This window comes from Rhea pennata, chromosome 1 (assembly GCF_028389875.1).
Source record: "Rhea pennata isolate bPtePen1 chromosome 1, bPtePen1.pri, whole genome shotgun sequence".
Taxonomy (NCBI): Eukaryota; Metazoa; Chordata; class Aves; order Rheiformes; family Rheidae; genus Rhea; species Rhea pennata.
Genome location: NC_084663.1, coordinates 67,532,680 through 67,559,212, shown reverse-complemented (window position 1 = coordinate 67,559,212; position 26,533 = coordinate 67,532,680). Strand labels below are relative to the sequence as shown.

The window sequence follows — 26,533 nt, the reverse complement described above, 5'->3', positions numbered from 1 at the left end:
TACTGAGTTTATTTTCTGGTAATCTGTTAGTAATTCTTCATGATATTCTTTGGAATAAATTTGCACTTTATGATTTCAACAGAGAAAATGGAAGAAGCTTTAACTTTTATTTAGAAGCTCATTTTTTGTTAACGTTGTCAGTGTGCACAACTGTCTTGCTGAGATCAAAATCCAATAGCGTAGTTTTCACATGAAAACAAAATTATGTAATATTGTTAGTTCATATTATACATTCATTTTTAGTACTATGCAATATTTCTCCATTGTTCAATGGACTACCATTTCTTTTCAATCCTATTTCTGTGATGTTAAATTAAAAAAATTAAATTAAAATTTAAGTTTTTTTCATTAGAAAATACTGCAAATGCAGATATCTGAAAACTGTTCTTAACTGTTGTATTACTACACACATATATTACAAAACATGGACACAAAGTGGGGCTGTCTATTCATAACCCAAACAATGTCTGTCTACTTTATATAAACAGATGCATCCAGGAATGCTTAACTTGGCACTTTTAATTCCTTAAAAAGGGAGTAAAATTCAAAGTAACCACATGAAAGAAACCTTGCCTCACTATAAACTGAAAAAGCTGCGTTAAAAGGCCATCATTTTCTGAACATCTCCCAGGTACCCAGAAAAGTTAGGAAGAGCTCCCTTGGCAGGCAGAGTTATGCCTTCACAAGAGCTAATTTTTCTCCAGGCATATGCCAGGGCTAAACCTGTGCTTGTATCTAAAGTAAATGCTCACACTGTGCTGAAAATTACAGCTCACCAAGGAAGTATAGACTGTAACATTCGTGGACCACTATTTTCTGTAACATACTGTAAAAGCTGATGGAAATTAAAATGGCTACTAGAACGCTCCATCTCTTAACAAACCCCGTGTTTTCTGCAGCACAGCCAGCTGTCACAGTATCTCTGAGAGAGAGGTTTGGAGAGTCAGTTGATGCCCAAACGACTGACTAGCTACCACTGTGTCCAATCTAAAGCAAAAAGGAGGAAGGCTTGGCATACATTTATTCCACTTAGATTTATTTGCATGAGGTATGATTGTCATTTAAACCTTGTATATGCTCACACATGTTCATTAATAAAAGTTCTGTGTAATCTGGGGGTACAGACAGTACAACTCTAATTCACATCATGTGTGAACTTAGAATCACATTTTTGCTAGATTACCAAGAACATAACAATGTTAGTTCCAACCTTTATGCGGAGCTATGGAACGATTTGATGACTGACAGGACAAAGTTACCTCTTCAAACAGTGCTAACAAGTTTCTCAAAAACAGAACTGCAAAATGAATTCATGCCACCTCAGTGCTTTATGTCATGGGGTTCTGTCCTCAGGTCCTGGGGGACCTAGACCTGGACATCCCCTTTAATGAGTCCCAGCCACCTGAGTGGGTGACAATGGCACCTAGTGAGACCCAAGGAACAATACAACCTCCAAGGCCAGACAGCACAGAGAACTGCCCAATATCAAGAAGGCCAAAACCTCTTCCTGACGTAATCAATGTCTAACATGTACTGGGAGAGGAAGGGAGAGAGAAAGAACATTTCGATCTGAATAATTCCCAAAGATGGATCTGAACTCAAAGAGAAATCGTAAGTCTTAAATGTCAGATTATTTTCTGGAATAAAACCTGTACATACAAGGCAGCATAAAAAATAGATCTCTACCAGGCTGCATTTGAGCATCTGACAGTTGTATGTGCCTTAACATGCTGAGCTGGACTATCCAAGGGCCCTTCACTTACAGGCAAAGCTGGGATGTGATACAGCAGTGGTCTACACAGGAGAGAAATTAGCCAGCAATTCAGCACCTGAAATTCACTTATCCCGGAAAAGCATGTAACACCATTTAACTAGCACAAGCAGTGTGCTTCAGCCTTTGCTGGGCTGATGATGCCTAGTAAGTTGGGAAGGAAATCTTGAAATTTAAGTCGGGACAGTTTTTCCTTAAAGATTCCCAAAATTAGCTTAAAGCTAAGTTTTTCAAAATTCCACTGCATCTTAAGTACACAACACATTTTCATGCCAAAAAACAGATTTCTATTTTAACAGTCAAGAAGTTAGGATTTTTTAGTCAACAAGGTTATATATTTTAAGGTTTATCATAAAAGAATAGCTTGAGGTATTCATTTTGAGACTTTAATTATGCATATCAATTTTCAGATTGCAGAAATTCCGAGAGAGTTAAAGGGAATAAAAAACAGTAAAGAATTAAAGAGAATAAAAAAACAGTAAAGAAAATATTCTATAACAGTCTGCCCAAAATATTCACTGGTATTACTATCATTTCACAATTTTTGGATATTTAAAATTAAAACTCTATAGTACCGAACATTTATTACACTTAAGTTTCTAAAGAGAAGTAATTTCTCACACTAAACTATGTATTATGCAACAAGCACTGCTACTGGGAATAGAGTATATTTTCTCTGAAAATGAAGATGCTTGAAATAGTAATGTTTTCTTGCTAGCGTCAATCCAATTATTACCTGAATTGCACTACACATATGATCTCTGAATGAATATAGATTAAGAAAAGAGAGTAAGTTTTTAAGCCAGGAAATTTAAGCAATCTGATTTATAGTGCAGCTCTTCAAACACTTATATCAGCACAATTATAAGGGGAGATAAACTATAGCATGATATTGGGACTAAGTGCCTGCAAACAGAAGAGGTTTTTAATTCTTAAATTGGCTTTGTTACCAGAGAAAATGTTCACATACCTGAACTTTTAAAGAAGGGTTATCTATCGCAAGAAAGGACTTATCTATGTTATATAATCAAACTATACTGATTTTCTCTCTTTTTATTAAGTCACTTTATGATATCAGAAGCATTTCAGTACTGCATTTACACTTTACATGACTATGAATTTTTCTTCTGTCTCACAGCAATTACAAAAGATCATTTTGCTGAAATCTTGATTCATCTCATCTTCAGCTATCTTTTCCACTGAAAAAGTTCATTTTCTTTAAACCCTCAAATTGAGAGGGAAGTGTAAAGTGTATCAGACCAAGCTGAGTAGCCCTATGCCTACTACTGCCTTTCTTTTTCTTTTTTCACTCAAGCTTTCACAACTATCATTCTTATGGTTTGGACAGAAGCCTTTGCTAGACCACAGGACTTCCCTAACAAAAAAGGTCCTCTACTACTGAGAGAACTTTTCTTCTCCACATTCTCATTGCCAACCTCTTGAACTCTCAATCTAACTGATTTTGTTTACTGATAGTAGTTTTGGAGTTTTATTCTGTATTCCAAAATTTCTTTCACTGACACATTTTCTGCATAAATTGACTGAAATTTCAAGAAATTTGAGTGGGTACTTGGAACAGGCATATGGAAGGTTGTATGCATATTTTCTTACCTAACATTCCAGCATCTTCCAGAGTTTTTGGAAGGAATTCTGAGAATATCTTGTGACATGGAGTTGTCTACCACTGTATTCATACTGCAACAGCTATCCAGCAATCTCTAATTGCTGCTGACAAACTGTTTATCCAGAAGCTGTGTAAAATACATTTAAATTCTTTAATGAATGTTACCTTTCTAGGACAAGACAGAATATCACTTCCTTTTTGCAAAAGCCAAGTTTCACTTACTTGAAGCAAAAATGTTCTATTCCAGTCCCACAGCCTGTTTTTTTTTTTTTTTTTTTTTTTTTTTTTTTTTTGTCCTGTTTATAGACCAGACACTCGTTAACTTCTCAAATCTCTGGAGAATTGTGGTTTTAAGGGAACCCAGGAGGAAAAGACAAATTTGGAAACCCATTTATCCAGCTCACTAGAATTGAGACATTATGGTTTGCATTCTTCCCCCACTCCCCAAAATACCAAACTTCCATCATCACAGCTCTCTGAATAAACGAACATTTTGTTACTGGATGCAGGAAGAAAGAAACCACATGCCTGTTAGGGACACAGAGAGGAGGAGTGGAATATGTGCTTGGGAGCGTGTTTATTTGACTGGATTGCAGACGGTCAACCGAGGAACATGCAGATCATATATTTTTAAGCATTTCATAATGTCTTATTATTAATTCCAGCCAAAACCACCAAGACCAAAATTATCTGAAATTGGTGCTTGTGTGTCCTGACCCCAAACCCAACAATGGTTGTATAAAAAAATCTGTTTTCCTCTCAGGTTTATTTATTTTTTTTAATCAATTAGAAGGCAGTGCTCTTTAGAGTCTATGGAGAAGACAGGTCTCCATAGCTAACAAATTGAAATGTGGTACTGGGTAAATTTTACTTCCAGGAAACCAAAATGTTGAAGTCCTTGAAAGAGGGAGGCTGTAAGCAGAGAGCTCTTCTAAAGGAAGGAGCTTTTATTGAACCTGTCACTTGTCATTAAACACTCCATATTTTACCTTAGCCTGATATTTTCATTAGAGCCTAAAGACCCTTTTCATCTGTGAATGAAAGCATTCCCTTCAGCCTTGTGCTGTATATGGGGAAAGACTCTCTAAAAATGAGCCCACCCAAATGGGATAATTATGTTCACAAAAGCAGGAAAGGCACTAGGGAAAATCAAGTAATATTAATATTGTGATAACTTCTACATTTCAACGCTGAGTGTTACATGCCACTTCAATCTTAAATTCTTAAATTCTTAGACATTTGTTAATGTCTGTTTTTATCTCATAAATACTTGTGTAAAATTATATTGAAAGTAACACTCCAACTGAAGAAAACAGTGCAGAATACAACACAAGTAGAAAAAAACCACATAATATTGTACAAAAATGTACGTTTGTCTCTAACTGGAGAAACTGAATGACAAGAGGTAATGACAAAAAAAATGTATACTTTGACACCTCCGTTCTCAATTTTAGTTTCCCTATTAGACTGCCAATCTACAATAAAATAACATTGTAGAAAAACATATTCAATTAATTTGGCTTCTTCAGAAGAGAAAATCAGTTATTTCTTCTAGTTTCTAGATAAAAGTTGGCTTTTTTTTTAGAATGAAATTAAAAAACTAAAAATATTTACAGGAAAACTATGGTAACTATGCTATTCATAGTTTTATATCTGTGATATCTCAAAAGTCCAAATACTTGGTAATAAAGAATTTGATAGTATGTTTTAAGGACAGCTACACATTTTTAAACAACTCTGACATAAAGCAGCACTATTCCTTAACCTGTCACTGAGCAACAGATACCTCACTACTGCCACTACTTTTGTACAGTTGTTGAAATATCAGAAACTGGTGTGTGAATCTTTACAAGAATCAGCTTCCAAACTTCAACAGTTATAATAGGACTTAAAGCTATCAGTAACCAGAATATTATTGTCTGTTACTACGTGCAACTGTGCAAATATATTACCTAACTTACTGTTTCTAAAAAAATAAATGAGCAATTTTAATATGCTAATAGGATCTGAGAGAGAACAAATTTCAGACTTCCTCCAATACATTCTGTTTGCATAAGAGAAAGGAAAACTGAAGAGGGAAAGAGGAACGGTGGGAAAAAAAAGCAAGTAAAGAAAACTATACCTTTTAAAATCTAAAAAAAGGAGAAAAAGATGATCTTGTACAATGATATCATTTGATAAATATAGCATGTACAAAATTGCATGTCAGATGTCAATTACTGCTTTTTTTTCCAACTTAAAAGTCATATTTCTACAAACACAGATTATAAATTTTAGAAATTTTAAAAGAAGTTTCATTAATACAAGGAGTATTGTGTTATTTGAACTTGAGGTGCCACATAACTAGAATCTTGCGGATTGTTGTAGCATTACAGCCACAAAACCCATGAGCAGATGTAGAACTCCCACATCCCAGTATTTTATAAAGATCTATAGCTATGAAATCATTTTGTACACTTACAACTTAACCATTTCAGTGCACTGTATATATAAGACTGGAACTGAGGGGGGAAACCACAAAACAGTGCATCTGTGAGCATTCCACATGGACACATGTTTCTGTGGTCCTTTTGAAAGTTCTTAAAAGGGCTGAAACTCTCCCACTGGAATTCTACAGAATAGGGTAAGGAAGTATCTATTTAAATTAAGAAGGGGATTTGTCTTTTCTAGCGAACTATTAGGATTTTTTCTACGTCATTACTGTAGTTGTAGTATCAAACATAGCTAGTAACCGGAACCAGGATTTAAGCTAGGATAGTAAAAGAAAATACCTATGGAAATGTTTGTTCTGTTAAGATTTCAAAAAATAATTTTAGAAGACCTCCATGTTCGTTTTCACTAGTTAAAAAGAAAGTTTTTTTTTTTTTTTTTTTTTTTTTTTTGTAAAATAAAGAAATCACAGGCAAAATATCCTTTGTCTTGTCTCTTAGCATCATGATATCTTTGCTTTATGTCATGGCTGTATTTTAACATAACTATGACAGCACTTGATAACTTACCGCTTGATAAAACATCTACATCTCATAAACAGAAATATTTCACTTGGTTTAAAACTGGTGTTTTTCATTTACCTACATAAATATGAGGGAATAAGTTAACTCTGTGGGGCAGCAACATATTATGTTTTCAAAAATAAAGCAAAATATATAAGGGAATAGTGAGAATACCCAGAACTCATGAGGCAGAGTGGGGTTTTATTGTCAAACAATGGTGAGTAAACACAGAAAATCTATGATCCTCCAGTTACCCCATAATCATTTCAATGTACTATAAGAATACTTACTGATATAGGCTTGATTATCTTTCATTTACTGAAGAAAAGGTAGTGATATAAGGTAAAACCAGCTGGGAAAATACACAAAACAGCTAAAGAAAAAGGCTGTTAGAATAGCAGTGAAAAAAATGCCATGCTAATCTCAATGACTATATGATAAAATTATCTCAATGATTCATTTTTTCTTATTACAAAAATGGAGCAAACTACAAAGGAAACTGAGGGGCCACTATCCTTGAAGCATTCACCTTTTAAACAAACAGTACCAAATCGTATGTAACAGCTACAAAAATAAATCAGGAGGTACTCCAGAGAGTGAGGCAGCCAAAACTGACTGATTGACCATATCCCTTTAACTTGGTTCTCATGTTACCTGAAGCTGTTGGGAGCTGTCATTGAGATTATCCTCTCTTCTCCTGGCCTCCTCCAGCATCTGTGCACTCTTCTTTTTCTCCACTTGCTCTTTGTGCTTCAGATTTGCTACTTTCTTATTTTGATCTTTAACTTGCCTGTAAAAGAAACGAAAACTCAGACTGCAGTGCAAGGGATACCTCCAATCAATGCCAGGGTTTGGGATCTGGACTTTCTTGCAGTAGTCCACAGACAGGCCAAACGTAAATGTTATCCTCAATTGTCAATACAACATCAAGAATACTTCATTTTGCTTATCACTAGCAATCTACATATGGAAATTTCTACAGCAACATCCTTAAAAATGATTATTTAGTATAAACTGATAATCAAAGGACACACCTGCTCTCTTGCAACTAGGTGGTATGCGTTACATAGAAATCTTTTCTCTGTTCATACACATATGCACATACAAAAAAAAATATGTAATAGGCTATTTTGCTTTGAATATTACCCAATGTAATGTAAGGCATGTAGGAGGATTAAAAATAAAAATAATCAAACACATCTTGAATGTACAGGACTATCTAAAAGATCTAGGTAATCTGTTTACAGAAGTAAAATAGCTCTTTGCATCCTCAAATACTACTTATTTACTAGATATTTTGAGGGATTTCCTACACTTTCCTTCTATAGAAACAAGCAGGACAGAACAAGTAAGAACAAACTATTTCAGAAAGTGTGCATAATTTCCTTTTCACTTGCATCTACAAATTATTTTTGATGATCCTGGCAACTAACATCGCCTACAGACAGGGTTTGGCCTTTCTGGGCATTAAGACACACGGAGTATTGAATCTAATTACAGACCCTTTAATCTCAACCTCCTGACCACAGAGAACTTAAGTCTAAACTTTTAGTCCAATCAAAACAAAACAGGCTAGCCTTGCTTCCTCAGCCCTTTTCTCCATAATTATACCTGGAGTTTGGACTTTGGAATAAAAGACAGATTCTTTGGTTGCAAGATTTCCCTCAAACATCATGCACGTAGTAGAGACAGCTCTTTAATTTACTGTTGAGAAGGCAGAATGATATACCAGCTTCCTATCTGGTATGTTATCCACACAGAGATGGAAGAATGTTCCTTCTGTCTTTCAGAAACACTTTTAGAAGAGATCACAAACAACTCTGATTGCTTTAAAATTTTCTTCAAAACTCGTAATAAAAATGTTATCAAGAACATATCTCATTGCAAGATATATGCTCAAGTAGTCTGGTTTTTGCAATATAAGCCAACTGGAGCTGGGAAAATTGCAAAGATAACAGTTTTTCCTTGGTGCTGCACAAACTCTATTACTGAGAAGAAGTGTTGATGACCTCCAGAGGCTCTCTTCTATATTTCTATATAAAGGAATGTCCTTTTCTCATGGTGTCAAAAAATTACTGGCGTATTTAACTACCTTTTCCAAGAGTTACAGCTGATTTGATTCAGGATGCTTTTTCGACATAACTAGTGTAATTGTTAAGTTGTTCTAACCCCACGCTGCATATTGGTAATGGGCGCATTGCCCAGTTTGAAAGCAGACTTGCTCAGTGATTAAACAACATATTTGAAACATGTTGGTGTTAGCTCAACTTGTACAATACACCGTTCTACCTGTACTATAAAACAAACATAGAAAGCACACCTACGTTAATGCAGAAAATGAAAATATATAAGTTCAACACATTCAGTTCCCCACGAGCATTCCGGTTCTACTTCTAAATGAAAATTAGGGAAATGAATTAATTTTGATGAACTTGCAAACCTAGATTTACCAGCTGGCAAATTAATCCGTGTTACTATAATTCATTGCTTAGATTAGAGACAACAATATTAATAAAGCCACAACTTTGACCAAAATATAAAGTAGATCATCTTCTTTATGGTCTGAAATTTCTTCAAATAAAATGTGTAATTTGGAGAAAGGAGAGGTTATAAGGATTTGTGCTACAATGTCTACCTCCTATGCTCTGAACCAAGATAAATGTTTTTTTTAATATATTAGCTAAATATTTGGAGATAAAGTCATGCTTTCCTAAAGAAATTTAAAAGACGGAACTCTAAGAATTACCTAGTGCTTATAATACTCAGATCAATGTTTACAATTCTCATACAGTTAGGAAACCTGAATTCTTGTGCAGTATACAATGACTAGTCTGTATCTTTGATGCTGAAAAGCAAAAGAAGTTGGATAATAAACATTTCAAATGATTTGTATCTACAGCATTACCTACATTTGTTCTGATGCTTAAATATCATATAAACTGAAAAGCTCATGTGAATCTTGATGTCCATAAAGGCTAAATCTAAATCTAAAAGGCTTGCAGTCATTTGACACATGAAAACACATTCCAGTTTATCCCACTGCCCACAGTACCACATGATGAATCTTACTTTTACAATATTTCAAACATATAATCACATGTAAACCTTTAGCACATACAAGCCTTCAACCTTTGAACTTTTGCATCATGAAAGTTTTGTGAAAACCAATGTTTATAGAATCGTCTTTCTGCCCTGTCAGATGAGTTTCAAAGCCAGAGTTGGAAAATCATGCTTGTGTGTGTGTGTATGCATGTGTGCACATGTGTGTGCATATACACATACATATATGCATATACACGTATACATAACTTTTTTAATACCAACAGATCTTAAAAGCTTGATTAACAGGAATCACCCAAATCACTACTTAACAGGACAAATCTGCTGATAATTGTGAACATTCAGATACTCCAGTGATGAATGTCATAGAATGATTTCATCTTCACCACGAAACAGTATCCAGAATGAGAGCAAACACTGAACTGGGAAAATAATATAAAATATAGAATGCACGCTTCTTAACTGAGCACATTACAACTGATATATCTTACAAGGAGACGGTCAAGAGAAAAATACAGATATGTCATAATATATGTGCACAGGAAAGCTAATTAAGATTGCAAAAACAAACAAACAAACAAACAAACAAACAAAAAAACCTCTGGAATTTCCTCAGTTTGAGAGTTTGATCTTGTAACCTTAACAATGTTGTTTTACTGTTTTTGAATACAGCTGTGCATATATAGCACATAACTTTGTCAAAGAGACAGTTAGGTTTTAAAGAAACCCTAAAGAAATCCTGTAGTTTTATTAGAACTGAAATAATCGCACAAGATTAAAAATAACAAAAAAAAATTAATTACATTGATGGTAACTGCTTAGAGGTTTTTGAATATTTTCTAATAATCATTATTGGTAGTATGTACTGAATAAAAACAAACTTGCAGTGTGCAAGTAGAATGATCGTTATAAAATAATGACCATGTGTATTTCTCTGAGAAATACAGAGCATTAATTATTACTAGATATTCCTACTAAAACATTTTTATATTGGACTACAAAGAGAAAATAATGCTTATGATTCTAACATACACCTGAAAGCCAGTTCATTTTCAATGAGGCAATTATTTAAAGCAAGAAGTCACAGGAACCAACAGAAATAATAACAAAACCACCACCAACAAAATTACTTCATCACAGAAGACATTAGTTTTCAGAGCCACCCTCAAATCAAAACATAAAAAATTTTCTAGTCAAATATAAAAAAGCAAAATCTAAAGAGAATGTTTACTATCTTGTATTTCAGGGAAAAATACCAGTCTTTTTGGAAAAAATTATTTTATTTTTTTAATAGCAAAATGGCTTCCATTGCTAGACCAAATTTTCAGAACATGACATCTTTGAGATACAACTCCTAAAAAAATTAGGCATTCAAGAGTGAAAAATCTTTTCAGTGTTTATAATCTTTCTCCGTTTAGCAATATGTCATGACATGTACTGGTAGAATGGAATACATCAGAGAAAATCAAGTAGAATCAAAATCAAGTTTCTAATTAAAGAAGAAACTAGATACTAAAGATGACTATTAACTTTTATGACATTAGCCTTTTTATTTCAATGAAAGATACAATTACATCGCTTAAAGAAACCTTTCCACTCCTCTATCAAATTCTTGAATTTCCAGGGATGAGGTATAGCTGAACACGATGGAGACTAAATTAAGATAATCACAGTAAGCAAGAAAAGCTTTCAAATGACAGGGCTTCAGATTTTTAAATAATTCTAATAAGGGAAGAAGAATCCAAACAATAGAAATCAACAGACCATCAAGTGTTCTTAAAAGAAATAGAAAGGGAATTGATCTAATTCACTTTATTACCTGCAAGCCCTTTGGAAGATTTTTCCTCCCTATTAAGATTATTTGCTTTATAGTCCCTATTACTTATTAAGGTTTAAAAGGAATTAATTTATTCAGTGCTAAAGAGAATATTTTTTGCATTTTAATATTAATCTCATTATATTTTACTGTAATGCGTATCACCATATTTAGCTGTTAATTTTTTCCTTATGTGAATTTTCATGTTAAAGTGACATAAGCTATTATCCTCCCCTGGCTATCTTTTCTGAGGTAATTTAAATTAGAATGCTCTTGTAAAATAAAAGGTGATAAAATGTCAACTGAAAATACGCAGAATTTAATTTGAATTTTATAATTATATTTTAATATGCTTTTTTTTCACAGTTATGTGCCTAAACCACAAGAATATTTTTATAATACCCCAGGCAGAGGTATACATCTACAACACATTCATTGCAAAATACAACAGTCCAGCCACCATGAGAAGCTCTCCTCCACGATAAAATATATACACATATACTATATTTCACTAAGGAATACATGCACCAGAAAAATATACACAGATCTTGTGCACTGCAGTAAAAAGAGCTTGTTTTATTCATCCGACTTAGGCCCTTGGAAAATAATCATGTGTTAAAAAGTAGACACAGTGCCAGTCAGCCATGTCAGAGGGCTGGTGTGCAGCTAGAGCCTTCACTGGTGTAGCATTACCACCACCCACAGGACAACCCGCCGCTGCTGCAGCTACTAAGCCTCGAGGACAGATGGAACTACGTTTGCTTTAAAGCATTTGCTTTAAAGCATACTTTGCTCCTCAGCGTAAGTTAAATTGACGCAATACATATACAGTTCATGAAACACTACTGCAAAAACTGCAAAGAAAATCGTATGCAACGAAGCAGTGAATTGTTACCTTAGTTTCAAATTGCAAATCCGCATTGCATTATGCGATGCTAGATTTTATAATACACTGCATCATCCAGCAAGACCTCAAAGCACTTTGTAGTCCTGAGAGACACAGAGAAATACATTTATTCACTTGTGGAATGAAATAGAGCAGCCATCTGAAAGCGTATAACACTAAGAACAGTTCAGGTCAGAGAACAAAACACACCATAAACAGAAAAAAATCTAGAAGGAAATGCTGGTAGGCAGAAAACACTGAACTAAGTTGCCCAGTGTTTTATTAGTAGTCTTGCTCATTAACTATTAGATGAGTTAAAAAAAATGAAGTTATATCACCTTATTCCTGTGAAAAATCAACACTGGCACAATAGGATGCAAGGAATCTGAGCTGGATTGATTTAAAACCATCCTGGAGGAAAATATCAAACTTACTGAATCATCACCACCACCTGCTCATTTTTTTAGGTCTCCACCACCAAATATTTTAGCTGGCCGTAATCTTTACCTTAACTCATGAATTATAAAGATCAAAAGCACAGTGACACTGTTGAGATTTTAATTTTTGTATTGTTGGTATACCAAAGAAAACATTTACATTTTGAAAAGCATAACAGAAAGAAGCCAAAGAGGAATCGTTTCCAATATATGCTCCTTAATATTCAAAATAAAGGAAAATCCTTTTTGAAAAGGTTTTGCTCTAGCTTCTAGTTCAAAACTTGCTTTGCCTTAACAGTGGCTAATCACCCAGCCACTGAGAATAATGGCAGCATTTGAAAGCCTAATTGTTTAATCTCAAGAAAGAAGAGAGTGAGGAAAGAAAGCTAAATTAGTGATGTAGTTGGTCCTGCTTCCTAGGACTGGCCACATAACACGGTCCTATCACGACAACTGGGCATCATATTGATAGTCAAAGCAAAGTCACCAAAGGCTGCATAGACCAAGTTCCCTGCCTCACTCACTGAAAAACTAGGATCAGTGAAACAGTTTATTGCTAAGGATCTATAAGGAATTTGTATGGCTGATGCTTTCATTCCTCCACTGCGAATAGAAGACAAAACTTCAGAAGCATCAATCATTTCAGGAATAAAAAGCCAACAGAAAAGGCGGCCATGGGATTTTCCTAGCCTTTTGCCCATTTGTCCATCCAGGAACAGTCACTCTGGATATTAACTTTTTTTTTTTTTTTTTTTTTTTTTTCTTTTTTTCCCTGGGCTCTGTCTGCCTGGCCATCTCAGCATCTTCAGTAGTTTTACACTATCCTTTAACATTTCAAGAAGATTAAAAAACGGCACATGGTTTAAGTGACCTACTAAAAGAAACAATAATTTCATAATGCTTTTCAAATCACTTAGTCTAACCTCATAATGTCCATTCCACTTTGTGCCTGAGCTAACAAACAGTCAAAACTCTTTCAATGAGCTGCTTTTGTTGAGATGGACAGCTGGCAAACTCAAGCATTCAATTAGCACTTCTCCTCATGAGTCTCTCCTCCCACAACCTATCATCATTTTGTTACACTGTTTGTCACTGTTCTGCAACATTTCTATGACAAGGTAACCTATGCCAATGAAAACATTAACAGATCCTGAAAATTTAACTGGCCTCCTGCATGTGAGTCAAGAAGTCCCAGAGGGGCTTTCAGAGATGGGGAGAGTGGACTTCATTTCCTGAAGCCTAGGAAACTCAGACTTTTAAAACAAAGTGTCTGTTCAGAGCAGCACTGGAAGTAGCAAGCGATGAACATTAGAAAGGCTAGGGGAAAACCAGCCTGCCTCAAATTTTAGGAATAGTAGCTTAACAATGTCTGAATCAGCAGGTGCAGAAGCCAAAAACTAGAAGTAGATCACAACTTCACTCTGGTCTTTTTTTTCTTCCACAACCATCTAATGGGAATTAGAGAAAGTGGAGCACATGACAAATGAATCAGATACAATTTAGAAACTAATACAAACAGAAATGTAGCCTAAAAATTCCTATAATTTAAAACTTCCTTAGAAAGAAACCCATCACCTGACATCTTTACAAAGCCTAAAGTTTATAGATAATACATTTCAAGTACTGATGTGGGAAAGTTATTAATGCTACGTGATATGTTTTATGAGAGGATATTACCAATTCCTACCCAGTAAAACAAACCACCCTGCAATACATACAATCTGTACTAACATACTATCCTGAAACATAAATTTATTAGGAGTAACTAAATGCATGCAAACTCAGGTCCAAGATTTTTTGAGGTAAAACGGGTGTCAACAGTCAAATATCATCCCATATTCAGCCACACAATACCTAAACAAAGATAATATAATTGGTTTGGGGCATTTTTTTCATCTTCTTGTATTAAACTCTGACTTGTACAGTCCAGTAGAAGACCTAGAAATGTTATCAAAACTACAAATATCAAATGTGAATGCTACAGCTGCTTCCCCTGTGAAATACGATTACTTGGAATGATCTGATAAACTGTAAAGTGATCAGTAGGGAACACACATCTATGGAGAAAATCTTCCTCCTGATGAAGTGAAGTGAGACACAGCATCAGCTGTATTTAGCGCAAGGTACCTTATAAATATACCAACACGAAGAGAAGCTTTACTAAAGATGGGAAGCTTATATGTCTCATGTATATTCTAAAGCACTATCAAACTAATCTATTTCAGGAATAACAGACATTCTTCAGTCCCCCAATCAAATGAAAACAAAAAATAAAACAGGCTATTCTCCAGTCATGAAGCAGTTCCCATATTACACACAAATACTGGTGAAGTCAAATGTTATCTTAGTAGTTTCAAAATAATTGGGGGAAAAAGAAAAAAGTGCCTTAACAAAGTGGCTAAAATTGAGGGATTAGCAGCAGGAACATACAGAGATTCTTTGTTCTAGCACAATAAGTCCATGTCAAACTAAGCAAATCAAAGATTCACTTTTAGATAAGGCCAGATACAACATGCTAAAACAAAACACTCTAAAAGCTTCAGTTAAAGCTTTACAGCACCACATGTTTTGATTAATCTATAATTCCAGCTTTGTAGATATAATCCCCTGCATCTATCCATGCACCCTGTTATTATACTTCAAAATTAATGTGCAGATTCCCAACTGTTTAAATGCTCAGCATCTACTTAGCAGGAAACAAGTTTTGTGATGAAAATAATGAAAAATTACCAAATTTCATAACTGACATGTAATTCAGAATCAGGTTTCATAGATTAAATATCAAACTAATTATACATCAAGTTCTATAATTATTTTGAAAGCTGATGGCAACTCAACTAAAAAAGAAATATTTAACCTTAAACCTTGTAATTTTAAGCTTTTTTGAAGCTAAGAATGTTAAAAATATAAACTCAAGGTGAACCCTGAAATAAAGCTGTAAGATAGCAATATGGCTGTTCCTTTATTAAGAAAAATAGTAAGAATTTATGGACCTTAGTAACAACATTCAGTAGTTCAACAAATAAGTTTGTTTTGTTGTATTTTTTCTTCTGCTTTTGTTCATTGAGTAAACAGCTGCAAAGCCAAAAATGACTTTAGTGAAATGGTTGACTAGGCCTCAGCGTGGATTCCTTCTCCCAGCAACATGCTGAGTTAGTTGAATTTGGCCCTAACGGTGTGGGCAGAACTCCCAAAGGTGCTGTTCTTTCTACCTTTAACGCCAGTGCATGAGCCAACTAGCCTGTGAACGGATCACACACAGCCAGTTACTCACTGTTTCAGAGACCTGCATGCTTTGGCTGAAAAAAGTATTTTCTAAACAGTAATAAAATCTTCTTTATGAATGACATTTTATTGCGGTTGCAGAGGGTATTTTTGTGATCTAAGATCACACGTGTCTCTTTTAGCTGCTGTCCCAGTAACCAGAAAAAAAAAAAAAAAAAAAAAAAAACACAAAAACTAGCCATTGGTTTCTTTCATGAGGGTATTCAATCTTTCCACTCGCTCTAGAATAATACTTGATACAATTGTTGATTAAAAAAAAAAGAAATGTAAAAATCAGCCATTGAAACAAAACAAAAATTAACATAAGGAGAATAAAATTTTAAAAGCAAAGCATTAAAAAAACCTCTGCTAGAATAGCTTATATTTCTCATACAGTATATATTGATCATACTATCAATAGAGAAAAGTGCTCTTCTAAAAAAGAGTCTTCCAAAAAGACTTCCCGAATTTGGGTGCATAGGCTGCATATAATCCTGTCATTTTGAAAAACTATATGCTAAAGAATCAACATATATCCCCTAATCCTTTAAAGCTGACAGCTACTGAAAATGCAGTCTTTAACAAAAGTTACTAAGGACAAAAAAGAAAGGAACTCAGAAGAAGAGAAATTCTGATATGAATGAAAAATATGCTTATGAGAACATGCACAATCTTGCCTCGACTGGGAAAAAAAAGTACAAAGGAGCTCTAAGAAAATGATGTGAAGACAGTGATGCTAGCAAGACCATTCTGAAAAAGTATGAAACAGTCTGTTTTGGGGCTAAAAGCCTGATATTTTTAAAGTTGTTGGGATGCTCAAATGAAAAACCACTTAATTTAGCTTATTTTCTTAAAGACAAGCTTGCTTTCAAGAAGAATCTTCCAAACAGATTCTCTCTAGAGATGAATGGATAACTCTTCATGCTGTTAGCTATGAAGAAGCAGTGCCAAATCTGACCCTTTTGACAGGACTAACCTTGATCATTGCCAGAGACTATACTGGGAAAAGTATGCAAAATGATGGTGATGACTGAAAAGCAATGTCATCATGACCATGAAACTGTACCTTGCTCCAGCATCTTCACTATCATGGGAATCTGAGATATGTACAGCTCTATTCTGGCATTTATTCAGTGAGACCTACTTCTGGTAAGGAACACAGACTAAAATGTCTTTCCAAACAGAATATTGCCATATTTCTTTCTGGTGCCTAGCAAACAGATTTATTAAGATGTATTTCTTCTTATGAAATATGCTCTGTAGCATAGCTCACCTCAGGTGATATGAGCACTATGAGGAGTCCTACTAATGAGATGATTTGCTACAGACTTTTGACTGTCTGGAAAATGGGGGACAGCTGCATTATTCATAAAAAATATATTATGTATATTTAAATAAATATACCATGTAATAAATATATCATGTATACTTATTATGAACAACCTACTTAAACAGGGCAGATGGCCTAGTTCTTGCTTCTCTGATATAGCTGTAATACTGTCTTATCAGTCTGTTAGCTATAGGTCTCCAGAGTACAGATAGGAATACTTTGCACATCGAATGAATGCCACAGGGTTCATGGATAACATAGCGAGTACAGACTGTGTGTGGAAAGGAACACTTCGAGTATCTCTTCACCAGAGGTTTCTGTGATAGTTTTGGTAATGTGTATGTGAACTATGAACTATGCGCAAGATGCACTATTGAGGTCCATAAGCTGCATGAACTGTGATACTTCTTCACTTTTTCTGAAACCCGAGGCTTCTTCCAGGCTTCCCAAAACAAGAGCACGAGAACATCAAGAAGACTTCACTGATAATGTTAAATTTCAGATTTTCTTAGTGCCTCTAGAACTATGGTTGTGAAAAGGGTGCATATAGAGACTGAGGGATGGCAGCAATCTGTATTTGATGGGACCCGAAACACAAATACTGTAAGATCAATTTTTCTTCCTCAGTAGGTTTTTATTCTAAGGAGAATAAACTTGAATTTGACAGTGAGAATGGTTCTGAGCTCAGTGATCTGCTGTTTCTTTACAGACACACTCTGGAAGTGATTTTTTAAAAAACTCTAAATGCATTCCAAAACAGTCTGATTGAATGCTGAAAGAAACTAAGTGTAATGTAAAATTAAGGGTGCTTTCTTATTTGTTGAACAAGCACTAGAATTATATATTATGAACTGGTATACTATGTTAAACATGATTAGGTCCTCAACAACTCCATTAATCTCTAGAAGGTAACTAATTCTTTTTTTTTTTTTTTTTTTTTTTTTTTTTTTTTTTTTTAAACTTGTTACAGCATCTACCATCATTCAAAATAGCCTGTAAATAATATCAGGGAAGCAGCCCAGCAACTCTAATAGTGCTATGATTAACAACAAAATAACTGGAAAACCACAGATCAGCTTGCATGAACAAAAGAAGGCTGTTTTTGTTTTAAGATGTTTATTAGCAGTCAAGAATATCTGGACAGCAACGGATGCAGCAATGCTGTACATTGTACTGTACAACAAAAATCACTGCCAATATCCTAGCAAAAGAATGTAACTGTGGTAGAGGCAGTAAGGAGAGAACGTGCTGCTGCATCTCATTTCCTTAGACAAGACTTTTCTAAACAGTTCTAAGAAGAATCATTTTACAATCCTCTATTGTTTTGTTTAATAATAATATTACATCTACTGAAATATGCACATCAGGTGCTAACATCCAAATCAAGCAAAGCTGAAAAATTGAAACTAAGTTGCAAGTCCTTGCTTCTAAACATATCTTCAAGTATTGTATGGGAGATTTGACCATCAAAGGCAATGGTATCAGAAGTCTCACATCTCCTACTTTAGGAGAAAAATTAGAATAAATTGGGAATAGCATGTACTTGTACTCTTTCATTTAAGAATAACCACTAGTGTAATATTTTAAAACATTTTTCCAAATGTTAGGCTTTTGTTCAGACTATAAGGTTTTTTTGCTCAAGCTATAGTAATGTTTAAGCTTTAAGCATTTAAAATACAAACCAGTCTCCTTTAACTACCTTTCAGCTGTCATTTGTTTATACGATCCAGGTATACTCCAAAAGAATAGGGAAATAAGCATTCAAAGGAAACAAACTGTCAAATACTCTATGCTATAACTCATCTCTTTGAGCAAATACATCTGCATATTCCATATTATAAAGTAAAGTCTGGGCTGAAAGGAAGAGATATGTGAAAGGGAAAAAGGCGTGGGTTAAATTAAGTGAAAACATGAATTATTTGCATCTCATTGACAAATTTGATATAATTCAACAGTACAGTCTTAACAAAAAGTACACCTATTACTTATAATGCAGTGAAGATTCCTCTCAATTAAGAGATGTGGTCATGACATAATTCTTTTAAGAAGAAGTTATAATATATGGCAATTACTATGTAAGTGGTGTATACTAAACACACAAGAAAAACGGTCATTTTTTTCACATTCTAAGTCAACAGCTACTCTGCTACTCTGTCATTTTGCAGCAGCTTAATAACACAATTACTAGCAACTTCATTTAATGCTCTCTCCCAGCTTTTCTCATACAGGATTGTCTCAAAGTAAAAGCAAGATTTTCTGTGCAAGGTGTAAGGAGGAGGTTGGAAGACACCTCTGGAGATCATCTAGTCCAACCTCCCTGCCCAGACAGGGTCACCAAGAGCATGTTGCCCAGGACCCTGTCCAGACGGCTTTTGAGTATCTCCAAGAATGGAGACTCCCCAACCTCTCTGGGTAACCTGTTCCACTGCTCCATCACCCTCACAAAAATGTCACCTCTCTTTCACTTTCTAGCTTTATATGACTTCACAAAACATGGTACAAACCCCCCAAGGTATTAAAAGAGCAATGAGAACTTTGCACACAATCTGTGTTTTGCTGGCATCCAGAATGGAAACAATCTGGTCAGTGCTACTAGTGCCAGTGGGACTGATAAAGCTAAAAGTTGGACCAATGCTGAAGTTAAGGAAAACAACATATGCTTTTAGAACTATTACCATCTGGTGAGTCACAGTAAATCCATGGCTTTGCAAAGTCATAAGTTTACATGCCGAGAAGAAGTTGAGCAGCACAGGTGAGTAGAAACTACTAAGAAAGTGACCCCATGTCGATTTTCTGTTGGATTGGAGCCTTTCGCCTTTTTTGTCAACGATGATACTCCAGCTTTTCAACAGCCAGTTGTTGGCAGCTGCAGATTCTAGGATTAGATGAGGCTCTTCTGGTCTTCCTAAGCAGAGTATTTTGCACTCAAATTTCTATCTCTTTACCACTCCTGGTTTTAAAAAAGGAGATAACTTCAAAGGATTGAGTTTGTTACAGAATGCTTAAAAGCAGGACACTGGAAATGAACAAATTCAACACCACTGTCATTCTAAAACTACAATCACATTTGGTCTCTGTATCAAATCTATTCACTGCTATAAATAAAGTGATACAGAATAATATTCCATATTAAAAATGCTTTCAACTGGGTATTCTGGGTCACCAAAGGGATAGGGGTGGGGGAGAACTTTAATCGTGAGACCAAGAAGTTATTAGACAGTCAAGCACCGAAAGTGAAAACTGGAAGCATTTTTTACTTCAAGAGAATGAAACAACATTTATTTAGATTAAGAATGGCTGGACCATCTCCTGGACTAGAAGAAAATGAAGTAAATTTCTAATTAAGTCTATGCAGACTACCCGGAGTACTTCAACACGAAGACTAGCTATAAAAGCTAAAATATTCAACCAAGAAAGAGGCTCGCTATTGTTTGCAACTGAAGTTCATGTTATGCAGGTGGAAACCCAGTTTCAGAAGAGTCAGGATGAAAAGTATTTGCCACTGACAAATGACCAGTGATAACAAGAAATACTCCTAATCAAAGAGTAAAATATTGAGAGGAATATCTGAAACACTCATCTGAGGTAGTAAAGTTACCTTGTGCACAGGTCAAAAATGAAAGTTGATCCTCACAATTAGCACAAAAACAACAGGTAACATTTTTAGTCACAGACACAGACACGAGGAATAACTTCCTAACCAGCCAAAAATCTCACAGCAGAAAAACAGGCTGCCTCAACAGAGCAGTGGAAAAGAACTGTGTCAGGTATGCTCCATTTTATTTGCCCATAATTTGAGCAGGACAAAGGATGAGAGTACTGCAAATGGAAAACAGTCCTTTCAATCTGAGTAACACATATAACAGCATTCCTGGTAACTGCAGACACAGATCAGGAAGCCTCCACACTGACAGATCTAAGGTCATTCTTGCCTTATTCTAGTCCATTGCCAGAGGTGGATGCTTACAGAGAGCAGATAAAAACCAGGGGAAACATAGCGATTATTTTATCTTCTGTGATTCTATAAACAATAAGGTTTGACAGCTTTTATGTTTGGGGATGGGGAGGAAAGTGTTTCTCTAACACCTAATCAGAACTTCCCAGGTTGCCATTTGTGCCTGTTGCCTCTTGTCCTTTCACTGAACACCTCTGAGAAGAATCTGGCTCTGCCTTCTCTGTACCTTCTCGTTAGGTACTTGAAGACCACAGCACAGTCTTTCCAAGCCTCCTCTTTTTAGGCCTGAACATATCCCATTTTCTCTGGCTCTCCTTGTATGTCATGTGCTCCAGCCCACAAACATCTCCCTGTCCTACCACTGGACTCACTCCAGTTTCCCAATGTCTTTCTTGTACTAGGAGACTCGAAACTTGATATAGTATTCCAGATGCAGCTCCACAAGTGCCAAGTAGAGGGAAATAATCACTTCCTTTGACCTGCTGGCTATGCTTGTGCTAATATAGCCTGGCATACAGTTTGTCTTCTCTGAAGCAATGTGACCTGTTGACTTATGGTGAACTTGTCCTCTATCACTCCCAGGTAGAGTTTCTGCAACTCAGCCTTCTACCCAGTCAGCCCCTAACCCACACTGATACAGGGGATTATTTTATACCAAGTGCAGGATTTTCACTTGCCTTTATTGAACTTCGTGAGGTTTCTGTCAGTCCATTTCTCCATTCTCCAAAGGTCACACTAAATAGCAGCTCTGACCTTCAGTGTATACTCCCCATGACCACTCTCCTCATTTTATTACCACCCATGAGCCTCCTGAGGATGCGTTGCATCTCTTCATCCAAATCATTAAAAAGACATTAAACAGTGCAGATTCCAGTATCAACCACAGAGAACTGATGCTAATAACCCATTGCTACTTGAAGAACCTTGGTACTCCCGATCACAGGTCTTTGAGCCAATTTTCCACTCACCTTATAGTCATCCTGTTCAAACCCACCTTGACAATTTGGCTAAGAGTAGATGAGACATCGTCTCATCTGCAAGGTCAAAAGCCTTGCTGCAGCCAAAATAAACAATTCTTTTTCATTTGAGTCAGACTTCTCATCGCTGGAGACTTAGTCAGGCATCATTTACCCTTGTAAATCCATACTGGCTTTTCCCTGGACTTCCTTGTCCATGATGTGTTCGGACACAGCTTTCAGAAGGATCTGCTCCACAACCTTCCCAGGGACTGAACTTCAGCTGACTAGCCTTCCAGATCCAAGGATCCAGATTCCTTGCATCCTGCTTCTCATACCTGAAAGATGGGTATGCTGTTTACCCTCCTCCAGTCATTAGGAACCACTTTGACAACCATGCGCTTTTGAAGGTGATAGAAAAAGCCCTCACAATGACATTAACTGGCTACCTCAGTAACTTTGGATGTACTTGATTTGACCTCATGAACCTGCATATTTCCAATTTTCTTAAACGGTCCCTTAACTTGGTCTTCCATTTCTGAGGTTATTGCTTCTCTCCCTCAGACTCTACCCAGTAGGCTCAGGGAGCTGGATGACCTGAAAGCAGTCCTTATCAGTAAAAATGTGAGGAGAGAATGTATTGAACTCCTCATACCTTCCTAGACCTTTTAAGAAGGTCTCCTGCCCAACTGAGTTCGCTATAACTATGGTATCATTGCTGAGTCCAAGGTCTGTTAAAACCTTTAGTAGCGTCATTTATGCAAATGTTCATACAAAAAATAATTTAAAATGTTAATTTACACTTTGTCCACATAGGAAGAGACAGACTGTTTGTTCTTACTGCAATAGATGAGTTACAAAAAATTATTTCTGGCAACTAAAATTCAACCTACCCAGCTTTATAGTTTTGATAGAAATAAAAATCTATCTATTTTTGAATAATTTTTTGCACATAATTTACCTATTAAGAAGAAATATAATCTTCAATTTTTATTATTTTGACTAAGTGTGATCTGACACAGAAAGGATTACTCAAAATTTTTAATGCTGCATGACGTTTGAATGATATTTTCAATTAATCTTCTGATGATGGCTCTAGATAATTTGTTAACTTTGGGATATATTAAAATAAGGATATATTTTAAAATTAATTCTAAATAATGCTGTATTTTAATGTGTGAAATAGTATGGTAACAGTATGATATTCTGTTATATCCAAAAAAGAAAATTGTGATGGCTTCCTCTGACCCCTCAGAGCATTTCACTTGGAGCTCTTCAGAATTCACAGAGTGTTGTTGACATACACATATCCCCCTAGAGCCATATCCCATCATGTGTCTTTCTAATGCTGCTGCCTCAACCCTAATTCCCACAGGAAAACTGCAAGTTTTAACGTGTTAAAAACAACAATAAAAAAAAGGAAAAACAACTCATCAGTTGTCTTATATAATAAAATTAATTTCAGCAGGTAAAAGGAAAAAAATCAGATAATAGAAGACTGAAGAAAAGGGAGAATTCTGACAGGATATACATCTGTGAATGATTTTGCTTTGTTAAGATGTACTGAAATAAGGCAGAAAAACAAAATGACCTGTGGCAGAAAAATTGAAAGTTCCGTTTCAAATCAAGGAAAAAAGCTCTGATGATCACCTAAAGCAAATCTTAAAGACTAAGCCAGTGATCTATTTTAAAGAAAATTGCAGTTGTATTTTGCATTACAGTCATCGCAGCACAGCCCTAGCAGCCAAGGAGCCAAATTTCTTCATTTCTTCCTCTCCCCACTTGCGGATGCCTTAATTCTCCTCCCTACTCATAAGGAGTGGACCATTTTTACAAGTAGAATATACTCTTCATGTAAAGAATTCCATAAAGCCATTTTTACTCTAAGTAAAATAAAAGCAAAGACACGCTACATATAACTATTATGGGGTCATTACTTTTTAGAGATGACTAAGGAAATCTATTTGGAAATTCCTTTGAACACAATGTATCTGGTTCTATTGAACTAAAACTAACCATTGCTGACTCAGTATGCTAGGAATTCTGATCACTGCCTGATGTGGCTAAAGACGAGTACAGAAACTGAATGAAGATGACAGCCCTCTGAAGGTATGAAATAAAAGAGCAAGCCACATTTCCCATGCAATTTGTCCAGAATGCCTGGAGTCTTTTTCAGTATTCAGATACATACCTTCCTGCAGATGTAGTGTATGTCACACAGTATAAAGGTATTCCCATCATGATGAAAACCCCACAGTAGCACAGACATCTGTTCAATTTTGTGTCTGTAAGTAACTATTCTTTTTTTTTCTATTAAACTTTTTATGTAATATTATCCATCATTTTCTTAGTGCAAGGTTCTATGTTTTAAATATTTCTTTAGTGGTCAGATGTGTTCTGTTTAGAAGAAACTTAGGAATCTGGAAAAAGGAGCGCAAGAATACTTCTCTCAGATATAGTACTGTGTTTTTACTTTGATTTGGTTATAATATCCTGGAGTTGCTATACTGACATTTTATTTTACATGGACATTCCTAATAGGCTTTTATTTGGACACATGCCACCAGCCTGCTCTCATCTAATCACCAAGCCACTTTGCACTTAGGAAATAAGGTCTACAGCTTTTTTTTTAATTATTTTTTTTTTTTATTTTTTTTATTGCTTCCTATTGCATCTATGTTCTCTTTGGTAAAGCAGAGTCCAGAAAATGTCTTTCTTTCAATGTGTGAATTATTTCCTTCAAAATATGATAGTACAGCTAACAATATGATGTAAGTTATTAGAAAACCTGAGCAGTAGAAAGCAGGGTGCTAAAAGACAAGCCTTCTGTTGGAGGCATCCTGTTCTTATTCCTGGAAGTAACTTCAGTTCAGCTGGTTTTCCATTCCAGTGCTATATTACGAAGATTAAATTGTTGACAAATATTATGTTCAACATTATTCAATAGACAAGGTACAACAATGTGATAAATTAAAGTTAAATGTTAAAAAATAAAGAAAAAGCTGTTTTATATCCAATTTGAATTTAGAAATCTTGCTTTTGCTGTATTGATACAGCTCATTGAAATACTGTTGCTCACTGCAGCACTTGATTTTGTCGACCTGAATCTCTATAGCTCATTACCTTTTTCTGTTTTATAGTAGTAATATCCCTGCCAATTTTCTCAACTTTTGTGATGTATTGAAGAACTGTAGCATATAACTTTATGGCATTTTTCTAGTTTTTCTGCTTTTGCAGGTAATGACACCATAACACTTCTTGTTTTTTGTTACTCTCAAGTTCAGCATTAGATAGTTCTTCATGTAAAGCTATCATCAATAGAAATGCTTAACACAAACTCCTCAAAGAAAATGGATTTAATCCCCATACCTTCTGAGATTGTTTCCATTAAGAAATTCATCTAGGCACTTAACATTCTAAACAGTAAGTACCTGTCATAACAGTAACAATGATGCAGGTAACACAATAATGTTCTAGTTCACCAACTTTAGCAGCAAGAGAGGCGTAACAGACAGATCTCAAAATTTTAAAAGTTTTGCTCCGCTTACAGTAAGCAAAGCCATTCTTGATGAGAATGGATATAATTCAGATTATTTCTTCCTTTCTCTGGAATACAGACCTACCTAAATACTTTTTTCATAAATTCAGTTCTTTTTCAGGAAGGGACTTTGATGTCTGAAAAATAAAATAACTACCATTACACGATTAAGAGAAAAATAAAGTTACGGCTCCCATAGTAGCTTCTAACCTAAAACATAACTTCAGGGCATAGGTACTTCTTCATATGCTGAAGCTAACAGTAATCAGGCAAACAATAAAACGTATAGAAGGAAAACGAGCTGTACTACAACCCCTGCAATTTTCCTGTTTGTCCTTATGAGATGAGGCATCTTTCTGGCCAGCAGAGCATTTGTAGTTCCAAAAGCAGTGACACCATCTATGCCCTTGCACTTTTCACTTATTTCAACAAATTTACGAAAATCTCACCACCTAGCTATCCTAAAAATCAATAAATCTATCATGAGATTGTGAAGTCAGAACAATTTCTTTTATATCTTATCAATCAGAAAACTCTCCAAAAATTGTAACACTTGGCCCCTCACAGAAACACAGAATCACTCAACCCCAGTTGTATCTTCTCTAGCCACATTTTACAACATGCTCTAAATGACAGAAATAAAAATTATAGACAGTTTGATGGGGGAAAGAGAAACCATGGCAGTTCTCAGAAACCCCCCTGTACTCCCGAAACAGTTTCTTCTCTTATCCATCATGGTCAGCATAGGTGCATGTATTGACAAAACCTTACAGCCGTATGGATTGAAGCAGAAGCATCCCTGACAGGTAGAGTTTTATGACTTTATTGGCCAAACAAAGCACATTAAAGTCAACCCATAGTGGCAACTAGCACAGACTACACAATATAGCTACTTTTCATGCA

General features: G+C 35.4%; 1 protein-coding gene across 5 annotated transcripts in view; it reads right to left on the bottom strand.

Moving 5' to 3' along the window:
- The window catches only part of ERC1 (ELKS/RAB6-interacting/CAST family member 1), a 302,330-nt gene that overhangs the window by 138,819 nt on the left and 136,978 nt on the right, over window positions 1-26,533 (bottom strand). For all 5 annotated transcript variants that reach the window (XR_009960212.1, XM_062590517.1, XM_062590533.1 and 2 more), the window contains one exon: window positions 7,043-7,178. Coding sequence is in view for 4 of the 5 variants with exons in the window: in XM_062590517.1 (XP_062446501.1) it covers window positions 7,043-7,178 (136 nt within the window). In the remaining variant the exon portion in view is untranslated. The remainder of the gene's footprint in view (window positions 1-7,042; window positions 7,179-26,533) is intronic.